Source organism: Poecilia latipinna, unplaced genomic scaffold, assembly GCF_001443285.1.
Source record: "Poecilia latipinna isolate Pla-1442-1.1 unplaced genomic scaffold, P_latipinna-1.0 Scaffold349, whole genome shotgun sequence".
NCBI lineage: Eukaryota > Metazoa > Chordata > Actinopteri > Cyprinodontiformes > Poeciliidae > Poecilia > Poecilia latipinna.
In genome coordinates this window covers 333993-349869 of record NW_015112965.1, presented here as the reverse complement: position 1 = coordinate 349869, position 15877 = coordinate 333993, and the positions used below count along the sequence as shown (strand labels likewise).

Here is a 15877-nt window from a genome sequence, read left to right as displayed (position 1 = left end):
AAAAAGCCCATCTCGTTTTTCCGCCCTAGAGCCCCTTTTTTTTCTTCCCCCCCCCCCCCCCCCACCGCCTCATATCTTCATACCCCGCCATCATTCATTCTGACAGTGAAATCATTAAACCTGTGATATCCAATTCCTTTTATTTTGACAGCATCTTTCTCCCAGCGAGCTCTGGAGAGCATTTCTTATTAAGATGGCTTCGGCTTTTCATCTCTCTTTCAAAGTCTGACCTGAATCTGTATACTCCCTCAGAACCATGATGACATATTTTTTGTCATTTTGCATCAAGCCTTTTTAGACATTTTACAGTTTTAACCATACTTCACTGGACTGAAATGAATACTTAGGTGGAGCATTGTTTATTTATAGGCGTAAGCTGTTTCTGTGTTGTTTCAGTGCAGCAGGGGTCCCGGCAGTCTGATACCAATGGTGGTGCGTTTTAGGTAGCGATATTCTGCAGATTTGAGATCCATCATGGGAAATTCTCCCTAAAGACTGAAATCGTGTGTTTCTCCTGTTGGTCGTCAAATATTGCATTAATTCAGACCATGAGGATTGCACGTCAAGATGCAGTGACTTGCAAAACTATGACGGAGTGTAAGCGCCATACTAAGAAAAAATTAAATTAGGAAAATAGTCATAAAATCATGAGAATAAAGTCAAAATAATCTGAGAATAAAGTCATTTCAACAATAAAGCCATAGTATTGTGAGGTTTAACTCATAATATCCTGAGAATAAGAATAAGGTACTAAAAATATGAGTAAAGTCATAATATTGCCAGAATAAAGTAATACTATGACTTTATTTTCGTAATTTTATGACTATTCGTGTAATTTTATTATTTATTGTTTTTAGCGTGACCTTAGCTTTTTTTCCTTCTTTTTTTAAACTTGTGCAAGGTAATGTCAGTAGTCAAGATGCTAACAGCGCAAATTGAATAGCCTAGCTAAAGTCGCCAATGAATGACTTTGCCACGATAGCGCTGAAATTAGAAACGGATATTTGATGCTCACGTCTGGCTGCAAGTAGACATGAGCAAGAAATTACAAGAAATCATAAATTTGTACCGAATTACTCGCCTGCAGTCAGGGAGAAACTTCATCCGCTAGCAGTGTCTGATGTAGCTGTAGCAGTTAAGTGTACGAAAAGACCGGGCGGGAAAAACTGTGTCACGTTGGTCCCAGCGTAATGACGTCACGTGGTTGTTTTTCACTTACTTTATTTATTTTTAAGTTTTATGTTATGTCTCAAATAAAATTGTGTGGGTCACTTAAAATGACTTGCTCTATTTTAAAATAAAATTGGTTCAAAATACAGAAATTATTACTAACATTTAGACCATTTTATATGTCAGTCAAATCTTCATTTATTTCTGTCAAGTTTACACGATCCTTGAAATATTTGTCAGGATGTAGTTGTGGAAAGGACAGAAAGTTATTATTCCAAAAGTTTGTTCTTTTTAGAAATATCTTAAAATTGCAGAGTGCACTCATAAAACCCCAATAAAATATATCTCAAAATGTGAACAATTTCAGGGGATGACAAAGCAGTGAACACCAGTAATATGTCCTGCTTTTTTTTCCCCTGAAGATTTTTTTGAGCAAACATTTTTCATGCTTTTAAGCTCGTTGTTGAATAAACATATCTGTAATGAGAATGTTAACACTGAATTACACACATTTGTAATCATTGTTTTCAAAAGGCAATGATTAAAAATGTGTTGGACTGCAAAATTCAGACCGATTCTGTTTTTGTTCTTTTTAAAATATAAAGTATTCATGAAGATGAAACTCCTTTTAGCAGTACATCATCCACGCGTTCTCTCCACCTCCGAATGTTACATTTTTCTTCTTCGCAAAGCTGAGTCCAGCTGACAGAGCTGATTCAGAAACCCAGTGTTTGGGAGGATATTTCTGCTCCTGCAAACGAGCTCCACGGCTTCCACCAGGGTAAGACCTTCTTTGATCATGAGGAAGGCTAACACCAGAGTTCCCGAGCGGCTGATTCCCCGTGCGCAGTGGACGAGTACCTTACCTGCACAGAGAAAAAAACACCTGCAAATCTTCACCACAGAATATAGTGTGTTGAAAAAAAAAAAAAGTTTTCACATTTCCTTGCATTACAGCCAAAAACCTCAAGAGTATTTTATTGGGATTTTATGTGATAGACCAACGTTGGCAGAGACAAAAGCATGTTTTCCCATTTTCTTTGCAAATACAAACTTTAATGTGTGCATTCCTGTTCAGTCCCCTTTAATTAATTAAATAAATAAATAAATAAATAAATAAGGTTCAACGACCTTCAGGTACCCCCACCTGGCGGGGTAGTTTTCTTGAGTAGGGTCGGTGAAACTGGAAGATGGATGGAAAAAAAGTGCTGGAGGCTTCGTAGGATTTGAGAGTTGTGTGGATTCACCGTCCAGCAGAATGTCAACGATGAATATACAGCCAGAGCTACAATGTAGCTTAGAGCAAAGCATATTCATGTCTTAGTAATGTCCAATGGCAAGATCGAAGAATGTACTGTTTTAAACATTCCCTTTATCCAACTTCACTGAACTTGAGCTATGTTGCCATTTTTCAAAGCACTATGAACAAAAAGTTTAGTGTCTGTATGCCACAGTTTTGAGATTTTTATGCTTTATTTTATTTTGAATTAGCAGTTAAGCTCTACTATCTGCACATCTTAGAAAATCCCATTAAAATACACTGAAGTTTGTGGTTGCAGCATAAAGTGTGAAATTAATACTTTTCCAAGGCACAGTGAGCTTTTTAGCAATTCAATAATACAAGGTTGCACACTTAAAATAATATGGCGTCGTTTACACTTCTCCCTAATCCAGAACCATAAAACTGGCATCCAGCACAGCCATCAATAATTTACGTTTACACCCCAGGCTGCAAAAATGGTCCATCTTTAACCAACAAACCGTGATTACAAAACATAGAATAAAACATGAGCCTTTAACTGAAGTTGTTTTCCTCATTGATTTTCGCATAAGATGTAGTAAAATGTACGCCGAACGTGATTTATCCACATAAAACATTCATCTTAAGACTCCAAAATGCAGGAGGCATCAGACTGTTTAGTCTTATTAAAACATATTTACACTCTCCCTCTTGCGAAGCAAGAAAGCAACAGATTTGAGCATTATTTAGTCATAATTTTGCAGATTTTGTTGACATTTAATCCATCTTGGTGATGCATCACATTTGTGCCTCATGAGTTACCTCCACGCCTCCGTCCTGATGCGGTTTGACTGAATCGTACCTTTCTGACTCAGAGCTCGGTGAATGAAATCAGCAGTCTCTGAGAAGAACGGGCTCAAGTCAAAGTCTCTGCAGTCTGCTGCCTCTACTCCATGGTACTGTATGTCGGCGTCTCTGTAGAAACGTGGCCCGGTGTCAATGTGCTGAGGGCCATCTGCAGCGTTCACCACGTGTGTTATTCCCAGATTCTGTAGCAGCGTTTTATTTCGAGCTGTCGCCCTGCAAATAGCACCCAGAGATGATAGAAGGACTGTGACTTTTTGCTGTTTTTTCTCACCCGCAGCAATCTCTGGCAGCATATGTTTGCAAAAATGCATCACTGGTGACTCAAATGTACAGATTTTTTTTTTTTTTTTTTTTTTATATCCAACTCATCAGTTGGTCAAGCATGTTTGCAGAAACAGTTTCACAATCACATCAGCACATTTCCCCAAAGTGAGAATGTCACTTACGCGTTCCCAACAAAGAGATCGGGCCAGACCTCGTTGACAGCTCCGGTGGGACGCCTGTTCTTCAGCAGAAGGCCCAGCAGACCGCAGGTGGGCGGTGTCTGATCCACTGACTCCTCCTCTGAGCTCATACCCGCTAATTCTCACCTCGATGTTGGTATATGATTACCACCGTTTATATTTCTCTCGATTTGAACCTAAAAGCCAGATGACTTTCCCAAATGTGGTTCAGAAACAGGGGGGAACTTACCACAACTCTCGTCTTCACAAACCTTGCAGTAAACTTTAACCAAACAGCTGCAGTCTGCTCGGTGTTGAGACTTAGCGGGAAATCAGGACGGTTAACCCGCTGGAAATGGACAGCTGAACATGCCAGAGGCTAAACTGAGGCTATTTATTCCTGTGTGCCAGAATCCAGCCTGCATCTTTGCAATGACTGTTTTAACATTTATGTTGGACTAGTGACTCAAAGCTGTAATCAAACACATTTAAAATCACAGTTAGAAAAGAATATTATCTGTGAACTTTAAGAACACAGAGTCTTTGAGCTCAAGTTTACAGGTCGCATTAGAGATTTCTAATGATGGTCAATAAAACTGTGTTGTTTGACAGTTTTTTTTTTTTGTGCAGCAAGGGATTTCTGCTGGGAGATTCTCAACTTGATTTAAAAGTCCAAATGCAAAGGCAAACACTGTGGTCGTTTTGCATCAAAAACAAGATTGGCCAAAGTCAAGATTTCAATCTCCGTCATAAAAAATATTTAGACTTCACCCCTGTCTCAGATCAGTGGGCTACGCATTTCATTTAATTCTACAACAAATACGATCATGATAATTTGTGTGTTTTTGGGGGGTTTGGAGACAGTATTGTGTTGGGTTTTGTTCTGTTTTGATTGGTTTCTGTATTAATTTCTGCTTTGTTAATTGTGTTCAGCCAGTCTTTCTCTTAGGTGCTCAAATTCCTGCTCCTCTTTCAGCTGCAGTTAGTCTCACCTGATTCCCATCACAGCAATCACTTCTCCAAGCCTCTCGATATCTTCCCTTTTGTTCACACTCCTGTTACCAATCCTCTTTACGCACCTTTGGTCCTGCTCCTGTTTCTATTTAATCTGGCAGCTGCAACTCTTCTTGCATTCTTGTCCCCATACAGCTAACAATTTGAAGTTAATTTAGTCTGCAGTAATCTGTTTTAAAACTGCAAGGAACAAAAAAGTTGTTTTTGTATCACAAATCCAGACAAGATGTTTGCAACTGACTGAAGTGAAAGTGGTCACTGAATCATCCAGAAAAGAGGATTAAAGAAACCCTGAATTAAATAAAAATTCAAACTAGATGTTTTAGAGGTTTTAGATGCACAAGTGGGGCTGAGTTAGTTTTATGTTTTGGTTCTGATCTCTTTTGAACTCAAAAAAAAAAAAAATGATGGGAAAGTCCCTTCAGCCTTCACAGAAAGTCTGTTAATGTCTCAGGTTTCCACAACCCTGCCATCAGAGGTTCAACTCTTTAACTAACATCTCACATGTGGATGAATAATTAGAGCAAAAAAACAAAACAAAAACACACCAGCTTAGCAATTAAAGGGGCCTTTATTGCACACTTTAGTTTTAAAAGTTACAACCTAGATTTAAAAATTTCATTTGTATTCCAACCCAAAACATTCCTTCAAACATTTTGAAATATAAATGAGTTTCAACCTTCTGAAGATGAGTAGATAAAGTCCAACTTTCTCCTCAGAACTACGTCCATGACCAGAATTAACACAGATTCCTCCCAGGAATCCAATACTGATATTAACGTTTCCAGCTTTATTGTAAACTCATTTGATGAAAGTGTATGCCGTGATTTGTCCACCGATGAGGAAAATGTAAGGTGAAACTTTATCTGGGAAGCAACAGCTTGGAAACCGAACAGATGGACAATGCAGCAAGGCCAGTCTGCCTGTCATTCTCCACAGTGGCGAATGACAGCTTGTGACAGTAATTATAATTCAGAAAGCCATCAGAATACTTTATTATAGTCGGATGTTCAGTGGCAGCATAAAATGTAGCTTCAGTAAATGGAAGGAGCTGAAAATCACAATTTGCCCTCTTGACCTGTTTTCTTTCACAACACTTTCCCCAAGTGTTGTGAAAGTAGAAATACTCACTCTATCCTGGCTGTCATTGCAATAAACAGCAATTCATCTAATTAACAGTTTTGGTTAGAAAGCTTCTGGTAATAGATTAATGACTGCCAGCAACGACTGCCTTAACCTTGCATTTGCTTCAGCTTGCTCTGCTTGCCAAGTATGGTTCACTGGGCAGTTCGTTTTCCACTTCCAACTCCAAGTCAATAAGTTGGGACTTCTTAGCATTTCCCCAAGAACTCTAATCATTTATAGAGGACCCTGGTAATTGCAGGATTTATGGACAACAAACTGCTAAAAGCTACAAATACTTGATGAGGCTCCCTCTGAAAATGTGTATTATTACCTGTTTTATAAGTTCAGACATCAAATATACCTCAATATGCATTTATAAACACAATGGGAACCGTTTTGGCACTACTGCAGAAGCTAACACCCACAGTTTTCCTTAATCCCACTCTTTGGGGTACAGCCAATCAGTGCCAAGGAAAATGAGTGCTGCCCCTGGATTGGCTCAATCCCGGCCAATATTGTCACATAGCATTGCGCCAAAAATTTTTCAGCTTCCCAAACTGCATTTCATTTGAATATTTTAGATAAACCCAATAAATAAATAAGAATACACACTTTTTTTTTGCAAGTAATTTGAACATTCCACAAAAAAAAAACAAAGATAGGTGAGGTAAACAATGAGGCTGAATGTTAGCTGTTCTGAGGAGAACTGTGGTGCTTCTACCTGGTCCAGTTAGTCTTTTTGTCCCTGTAGGTCGGACAACCAATGACTGCTGGACTCTACTAGTCTCATCCAACTTTGCTCAGCTCAGTCATAGGTCACAATCTTTTGAGTTGTATCATAAATGGTCCTTCACCTCTCCAATGAAGTGCATGAGTTGGGTTGATGGTGGACCCGAGCCACTGAGGGACCTGAGATCCCACATCAGCTGGTTCTCGCCTGTCTTTCACTGTCCAACTTGCGGCCATGTCAGAATCTATTTTGTAAAGACAGTTCAGATGGGTTGGCGCCGGAGACCCTTTGCATCGTTTGGCGACCTGTCAACGCTTCATCTGTTGTGATGCAGTTGATGCACGCCTGCATATAAAAATCCTCACTTTTACAGAAATGTTTGTTGAAATTCACTTATCTGCTTTGGAAAAGCGATTTGCAACCTCGTGGTGAAATATTTATTCTAGCGCACTCAAGAATCCTACGGTTTCTGGCAACAACATATGATGAAATTTGCCCTTTACTGGCCATGTTGTTCTCTGAATTTGAGTTGACGGAGAACCAGCAAGTGTAAAATGAACCACTGCGGGATTTAAATATTTCTGCATCTCCTGCTTTACTTGGCTACACATATAGGTTGTTAATTGCTTTGTCCTCTTGAAATGTCACTCTAAAATATATAAGGAATTTTTTATTATTATTGTAGAATTAGTATTATTTAGTTTACATTCAATTAAATACTTTTCATGGGGACAGCCATCCATCCATCCATAAATTTGTTTTGATTTTCAGTCAGTTTTCTTTCAAATTAGTCAAATAAATAGTTGTGCCTTGCAACGTTGTATGGGTTATGTTTCTACTCGGTTGTTTTTGTTCCTCTGAATGATTCTGAATCAAAGACCAACTGCACCTCAGTTTGTAATGGCTACATGTCCGAGGTCATAACATTTTTTAAGCTATTATTAGCTTTTGTTTGTATCGCAGATGGAATATGTTTCACAAAGACAATCCAACAACATGATTTACATAGTGTTTGTCGTTATAGCAGCTTCATATCAGCAAGAGGCCACAATTTAATTAAGCTCAACTAAATCCACTCTGATGGTTCAGCTGCCTAATGACAGTGCAGCTTTGTGTCCAGACGTCGGAGCTGCTCCAGGAATCCCTCGTTGGGTGAAACGTTCCTGTTGGCGCTGACGGCTTTGATGGCGTCCACCAGGGTCATGTTCTCGTGGATCATTAAATAGGCCAGAACCAAGGTGGAGGAGCGGCTGAGTCCCATTGCGCAGTGGACAAAAACCTTACCTGCGGACCATCAGACACACACACACACACACACACACACACACACAAAAACAAAAAAAACACACACCCAGTGGATCATCTTCTTGTTGTGGCATTCTCTACAGGCTTTATTTCTGCATTTGCAACCACGCAATCAAGGGATTATTGTGTCAGACATCATTCTAAACGTCCAATTTGTTACTCCTCTGTGGATTAAAAACCATGAACATCACAGAAAAGAGAGCACTTCTAACTCCAAAGTAAAAGTTTTCAACGATGTTTGCAACAAATGTTTCTACACACGTTAATCCCGGGTTTCTTATCAGGCCCGAGGATTAGGGAGCAGAGGAGCGAGTAATTGAACTGTCTTGGCTTCTGTGTATTTCTGCCAGGGATTACCGCAGACCCCGCCACACGCCGGAGCCCCCCGATCAGCCGGCATGTGAAGAAGGAGGCCTCATCTTATTACTGTCATGTCAGATACCGACTTCACTTTGCATAACAGGCCATGCAGACGCAGGCCACAAACATAATTGTGTAATTTCCATGTCCAATAAAAGTCTAGCTTACAAATTACCAGGGCAATCCATTTAAAACTAATTTCCCCGACAAAGGTCTGAGCCCATGAGAAGATTACCGTGGGGGAAGATATTAGCTTGATATTATGTTTAGTGTTTGATTTGCATTTTAATGAGTAACACAACTGGGGGTCGCCGTAATGGGAATTGACTGACAAATGTTTCAACAGTCTGCCTCGCCTTCCCAAAGTTAACATGTGGATAATGACGAGAAGCACCTTCAGTGCCAAGAGAGCCTCCTCACCTGTGGGCAGACTCAGAGCATTCTTGATAAAATTGGCCGCTGGGCGAAAGAAGGGACTCAAGTCAAAGGACGGCATGTCAAAAGCTTCCACTCCATAATAAGTGATGGCGGTGTCCCTGTAAAAGCTTGGTCCGTGTTCACGTTGTATTTTCCATCAGCGGCATTGAGGACATGGGTGATGTGGTGAGCCTGGAGTGTCCTCTTGTCTTTCGCTGCATACCTAAGGCAAAAAAAAAAAAAAAAAATGGATGTGCACAGTAGCAGTTTGCATTTTATCAGACTGAATGATAAATAAGCTATCTCTACTTACATTAAAAATGAAAGAAAGGGGTGTAAATAGGTCTCACAATATAAAAACTTATTGTTGCAGTGGAATTTCAATTGAAGAGCCATTTATTTTCTTCTTCTACTTTCATTTAGAGTTGAGGCTGCATGAGTCACTTACTGCCTGTTTCCATAAACAACAAACAGATTGTTTATCTCATTAACAGAGACACTTTTTGCAGTAAAGCAATGGACTCCCCGACTGTCTGCAGTTAAGCATTTGCATTTTAACTAGCCTACCCATTGCTTTTCTATGCAATTCTGCTTTATCCTCATCTCCCTTCAGTGGTCCATGTGGTTAGGGTTTGTCCCATTGAGCTCAATTTCCCTGGATGAATTTTATCCTGGCCAAATGGTGAACAGAAGGAGGAGTTGTGAACGATGACGTCAATTTTCTGCGCTGTTTTTAAATTTTAATCTGCCTTTGGTTGTAGTTTGGCAATGGCAGGGGAGGAAGTCACCGAAGCCATTCGGTCTGTGTTTATCACACATCCAAATAGTGAGCAATTAAAGTCTGAGCAAGAGGGAATGCTTAAGACATTTTATTGCTGGCAAATATGGTCTGGCTTGTTTTCTTTTCCTGTGTCTGAGCCAAAGGAATGACAGAGCATTTCCAAATAGATTGTACACCAGTATTTTAACTTCTATCCATAATGTGCAGCCTTAGCCTGAAGTGATGTTTTTAGTACTAAATATGTTGTAAATATATTGCAGACAGTGTTATAAAAGCTTATTTATTTATTTCAGATCTTATGTCTGCCTGAATGCTGCCAAATATTTAGCGTTGAGTTTTTATCTGAAGCAGTCATCCTGGTGAAATAAAGGCAGCCTGGGTTGACTTCTCATTGGGCTGGTTGACAATATTTAGTTACAAAAACAGTAAAGAGGCTTTCAGAGCTTGGAAGCCATTGGTGTGGCAGCATTCTGGGAGCTCTGAGGCAACTCATGACTTGACGGGAGAGCAAGCGCCCCTTCTATGCAAAGTTCTTGCAGCCGTCTGGGGTTCGGCTTACAACCTCGTGACCTTTACAGCTTGTCTGACCTCTTCTCTCTCTAACCCGTTCCTGTCTGGACACTCCAAGTAAAAGCCACAAATGCCACAAAATAATAAACAAACATATCTGGATATAAAGGTTCTGACTTATTCTGTGAATGATTGGACTGGATGCATTGTTCAAGCAGGCGGTTAATTCTCACATGTCTCCTATATAGATCCGGGGGTAAACTTCGTCCATACGGTTGTTCCCCCCTTTCTTTGTCCACATCAGTCTGTGTAGTTCAGAAGCTGTGGGGGTCTCATAGCTGCCCGCTTGCACCTCGGGGCTCGCCATGCTGCCGAGGCCTCTGGGCATATCTTGTGCTACCTTCACTCTATTGACAAGAACAGAATTGGTAATCATCTTTGTTCAACAATGACTGCTGAGAGAAGCATGCAAGAATTACCGAACAGGCCTGCTGGGTGTATAGTTCTTGAGGGCCTTGATGTCAGGCGACTCTGGTCAAGCTTTTCTCAGGATTAAATTACATTTTTCATTTATCAAAGGAAGCTCCGCAAACCGACTGTCCTGTTTAAATATGTTAAGGTGCAGCTTAAGCTAAAAGGAAGTATAAAGACGCTTAAAACAATGAGGTGAGGTGAAAGATGACACCATGAACCTGTTCAGATTTGTCACATTGAAACCACATTGTTTCTTGACGTTGCATGTGATAGACCAAGCCACCTACACACTAACAAGAGTCCACCTGTGTAGTTTGATCTCTGTATAAACCCAGATGTTCTGCTTGGCCTGAGGGTTTTGTTGGACAACATTAGTAATTAAAAAGAAGCAGCAGCACCGATAAGAACATCAGACGGCTCAGGGATAAATTTGTTGAGAAGTTTGAAGCAGTTAGGTTGGAAAAAGACAATGCCACAAGCTTTCATTATCTCTCAAAACCTAAAACAAACCTAGAAAAACACACATGTCCCACGCAGATGTTACATAAGGCACCAGAAAATCTTATTTGGATAAACATTGATGCATAAAATTGCAGCAATGTCCTCAGTAACGCACAGCAACTTTCACATTTGGAGTTTTAAATTGCTTCTTTTCTATCTTCCTGCACCAGATAGCTGTGCTGTGAAGCTTGAATTTTATTAACACAATCTAAGTGAATTAATTGCACTATATCTGATTTTTATGAGGACTGATTGTTAACTGACTGTAATTATAATTACTTGTGTCCTTTTGTGGTTTTTCTTGCCATTTGTCACGATAAATGTGCTTGAAATGAAACATTAGTAACTGAATGTAGCAACAGATTTGCACATTGTTTCCAATTTCTCCTTTGAGACATCCAGGTTTCCCCAGCTTTTGACACAATATGCTTCACCCTAAAATGCTAAATGATTTAATTAAAAACACATTATACAATTCAAACGAGGCCATCATCTTATAAAGGGATAAAGGAAATGCAGGGTTATAGAGAGGGCCTGTTAAGTAGAACATCCATTATAAGTATTCATATTTAGCTTTTAAATATAGACCACAATTACTCCAATAAATGCTCTCCAAACTGGCACAGAAGCACAAGATCACATAATTACAAGTTGACCTTATGCTGCTCTCTTTATTTTATTTATAATTCAGCAGCTCTTGGTAAATTTATTTATCTCCAGAGAAATAGAAAGTTTGTATTCAAGGTCTGTAAACTGATTTTCATTTCCTGTAGGCAGATCTAACCTGTGCCTTTACAATTTATATGCCAGGCTTTAGAGAGACTTTTACGGTACATGCTGTATACATTAGCATCAGTTTAGCCTTGTGTGTGACTGTGCTTAAGGCTGAGAGTGTACAACCGATGTGCATGCATTACCGCAGCTCCGCTTCTTACTCGCAGGCTTTCTCGTGAGTGGGGGACATGCTGCGGTTCTGATGTTTTTGTCCGCGGTAGTGAGTCACTGAGACCAAATCTGCTCCAGTGACCTTTCGCTAAGCTGCTGTGGCATATGGAGGCGCACATCATGATGGCTGGATCCATCGCTGCTGATTGCCTAAGTGTCACTTAAGAGGAGGTGCACACGAGAAGAAGCTGCAGACGACCCAGTGCATGCTCCATGAGTGTTTGAGCATTGAAGGCAGGTTGAAGAGCATCTTTATACAACATAAACCCAGAAGTACCTGCAGGCTCTTCTTTCTCCTCATTGATCTAGGAGTGCAGCCTTTTCCCTCCCTCCCACAGTCAGGGGCAGAGAACTGATTTCCCTGGTGCATATGTTGAGCTTCAGCTCTGCTTTCACAGCCTTCCCCCCCTCAGGCTAAGCTGTCCTTCCTGCTCCACTTTTGTGTAATTAAAGATACTTTCTATGGGAAAGTGCCTGCAGTTAACATGCAGGGCAAATAAAAAATGGCTTCTTTTTTTTTTGCCACCTCAGGCCCTTTTCTTGGTGATTTTAAGAATTGCACTACCTGCTTTACTTTAGCCTTTCAGATGTGGCTCATCTGGATTCATAGGCAAATTATTAAAAAGAAGAAAGTTTGAAAACCTGTTAGGAATTGCTGTATCTGTGCTGGACATATTCATCTTTAGTAGTCCGTAAAACAACTTTCACTGATCAGTCAGAAATAATGAGCAAACATAAAAAGCCATTTTCAAATGATTTCAGTGAATACGAGAATCAAGATTTCTAAGCCAACTTGTTCCCACGTGAAAATATAACGCCCCTCCTTTTTTTAAAAACATTAAACTAAGTGTCGTTAAGCTCATATTTTGTGTTCTTTTTCACAAGCCACACCTAGGTCTGACTGTCTCAACTGTAGAATCAAGAAATTACTTAAGTAGAACCTGTTTGGCGACCTGAAGCAGACCAAATAATCTTAAAAACAAACACATTATGCTGGGTATTGAAGAAATTCAAGAATAAGAAGCAAAACCATTTAAAAGGCTTTTGGATAGGAGCAAACGGTTAGACACGAATGGAGAAAATCTGGAACGGTTGGTGAACCTTCCCAGGAGTGGCTGGCGTACTTAATCGAGTGCATCAACACACCCAGATGCTCAGAATGAACCCAGAACAACATCTAACCTGATCCAACACAAAGCTCAGCTCCAGATGACGTCTATGCTAACCTCCTGCCTTGACTACTGCAATGCCGTTCTTACTGGTATTTCAGCCTGTGCTGTGAAACGAGGCGACAAGTCTAATCCCAGGGTTCATTGAGCTTCACTGGTTACCCTTAACCACCTACATCAACTTCAAGTCAATGCCCATAGCCTGGAAAGTGTTGAATGGAATGGCTCCCATCTACTTGTACCACAGGTTTCAAACTCAAGGCCCGGGGGCCAAATCTGGCCCACCGCAGCTTTTCATGTCACCCTTTAGACTCCAAACCGCATCAATAAATTCAGCCAGTTTTTCAGAAATCTGCAAGAATCAACAAATCTCTACATTTAATTTTTTATTTTTTTTTTATTTTACTGCTGCAAATGACACCATGCTGCAAATAAGCTTAAAGGGAGCAAAGACGTTAAAGATCATTGTCTCTGATGCCAGAGTTTCACCGATGTGAAATTTTGTCCACAATTCTCATCTCGACTCAAACAAACTGTGTTGTGATGTTTTGCTCATTCCAAAAAAGTATTGCTGACATAAAATGCTTTCACATGGTGACAAAAATATTAAGAACTTTGACATGAAACGTGAATTACTTAGAAAGTCCAGAGAATACTTACTTGCTTACACTTATTTAGCAACCCACAACAGGGATTAGAACTTAGAATCCAGAAAAACTACCTTAGCAATTACTTTGTAGAAAAGGAATTAGACCAGAGCATACTTACTTATACTTATCTAGCAACCCTGAATAGGAGTATCTAGTTTATTTACTTTGGAACATTTTTAGCTTTTCTTCTTTTGCTTTTTCCTTTGGTTTGTTATTTTGTTTATATTTCCTTTTAATTCCCGTAAAGCACTTTGTATTGCCTTGTTGCTGAAAATGTGCTATATAAATAAAATGACCTTTACTGTACAGTCTGAAGACGTATTATGTACGCCTTTGTTTCATGTAACACAGTCCAGTGGAGCTGCAGATTACTTTCATTTAGACAAAATGCTGCAACAATCTGGAATGTCAGAAAACTATTTATTTGAAGAGATTAGGTTATTGTTTTGAGAAAGACGCTTTACTCTACACTAAGATTTAATTTTTTCTAAATTACAAATTTTACCTGGTCAGCTAAAGTGGACAGGAGAGAAAAGAGTCTTATGGAGAGGAGGTCTACGCCACACAATACATACTCAGATATTTCCCAACACACCATATGTGCAGTAAATTTAGAAGAGCAGATTGTTAGCAGACACTTGCCTTGGCTGAAATCGGCGCTTTTCATGGTCTCGCTACACAAGAACTACATCTAGGTCGAGAGCACAACTGTCTACGTGTTCTCCTTGGTAATCTACCCTGCAACCTTTTTTGCTAATTTTAACATCTGAATCACGGCCCAAAATAATTCTGGCGTCATCCTCTACATTCCTTAAAGGTTACCCGAGCTGCCAGTGCAGGAACGAGGATAGTACGCTGCTTTTTTTAATAGTGAGGAAAATTGGATCTGTGCTCCCATGCTTGAGCTTTTCTGTCAATCTTCCATCCTTCCATGTATTTTAATCAACCCCACGCCGTTTCACCAGGACTTGTCTCGTTTATTTTGTTTTTATTTTAGCTTTGTGTCATTTAATGATGACTGTATTTAACTCTTTCTTGCCTTTCGCAAACAATGAAAATACCACATTGAACCAATGGATGTATTTATTTATTTTAAATAATTTATTAATTTTTATATATGAATAGAAAGAAAAATCTTGACAAAATAAAATAAAAACTGCCATTATTCATTGTTATCTGCTTACCCAAGTTTTGAATGGCATTTGTATTTAATTTTAACATGTATTGTTTTGAATTGTGCTGGTGATTTCTAGGAATAAAATGCATAACATTTGGAAATCGTCACTGTGAAGGTTTTGTTCATACCTTATTTTGTAACTCACATGCTTACATATGAGTTCATAGACCGTCAAAGAAACTGATGCCTTTTGATGCACAGCGGTGATCATCTCAACCACTATGATAAATACAACAAAGGAAATTCACGCTGTGATGTGTTGGACAGATGTTGCTGAATTATTCTCTTTTTCAGAGACGAAGAAGCTTAAATAAACAATGCTTGTTCAACATGGTTATAATTTGTTTGGTCCTTTTTGCTCTTACAAGAATGATTGAAATATGAGTAACTGCTTGTAAATGATGGTTATCTGTCTTCTACATTTTAGCCTCTGCCTTATTTGTGTTCACTAGCCGACAAGACCTCTGGACTTTTAATATTTCATCCAAAATCAAAACACAAACATTTTCTTCATCAAATGTTCATAAACTAAGGAAAATGGACATCAAAGCATGAATGCCATGATTGCAATTAAAGTAGAAAATATCAACATCAATTACAATATGTTAGATTGTTGTATTTTGTGAGGATTATGTCCATATTTTGTTACAAACACTTGCCTGCAAATATCAATAATTGAAACTAGTTATAGTCAATGATATCACTTGAAGATGGCCCGCTTACGGTTTAGTGCTTTGTTTTGCGATAATCCAACATCCCCAACTAAAGATTAAACCTCATGACCTAATACAGTTTCCAGGGGAACAAGAGAAACCTTAACACAACTTTTTACCATATTTTCATGGTGATATGCCTGGGGACAACAACATTGTGTTGTGGGTATTTTTTGCAACATATAAATCAAAACTTGTTGCTGAAACTGAAGAAAACAAATCTACTCAAAAATAGATTTGACAAAAATATAACTTCATATTTGAAAAAAAAAAAAAAAAAAAAAAA

The 15877-nt window shown here is 39.2% G+C and overlaps 3 protein-coding genes across 6 annotated transcripts in view; all 3 read right to left on the bottom strand.

Moving 5' to 3' along the window:
* Positions 1–1164, bottom strand: part of LOC106949539 (dual specificity phosphatase DUPD1-like) — a 7682-nt gene extending 6518 nt beyond the window's left edge. Inside the window, exon 1 of the mRNA XM_015035859.1 lies at positions 1082–1164. The gene's annotated coding sequence lies outside the window, so the exon portion shown is untranslated. The remainder of the gene's footprint in view (positions 1–1081) is intronic.
* Positions 1165–1343: 179 nt separating this feature from the next.
* On the bottom strand, positions 1344–4693 carry LOC106949537 (dual specificity phosphatase DUPD1-like). Of its 4 annotated transcripts, XM_015035853.1 has the most exons (5): positions 3971–4693; positions 3724–3867; positions 3233–3490; positions 2318–2466; positions 1344–2036 (listed from the first exon to the last, which is right to left on the bottom strand). In XM_015035853.1, exons 2-5 carry the CDS (start codon positions 3849–3851, stop codon positions 1840–1842), a joined length of 732 nt encoding a protein of 243 aa, XP_014891339.1. In that variant the 5' UTR covers positions 3852–3867; positions 3971–4693; the 3' UTR covers positions 1344–1839. The 4 variants fall into 4 exon arrangements, with proteins under 4 accessions (XP_014891339.1, XP_014891338.1, XP_014891340.1 ...); XM_015035852.1 differs by having other exon boundaries at positions 3724–4693; XM_015035854.1 differs by having other exon boundaries at positions 2318–2455; positions 3273–3490; positions 3724–4681.
* A 593-nt stretch (positions 4694–5286) lies between these two features.
* Positions 5287–15877, bottom strand: part of LOC106949538 (dual specificity protein phosphatase 13 isoform B-like) — a 17995-nt gene continuing 7404 nt past the window's right edge. The window contains 4 exon segments of the mRNA XM_015035856.1: positions 5287–7873; positions 8675–8809; positions 8812–8894; positions 10196–10369. Of these exon segments, the coding sequence (XP_014891342.1) occupies positions 7683–7873; positions 8675–8809; positions 8812–8894; positions 10196–10369 (583 nt within the window). The 3' untranslated portion in view covers positions 5287–7682.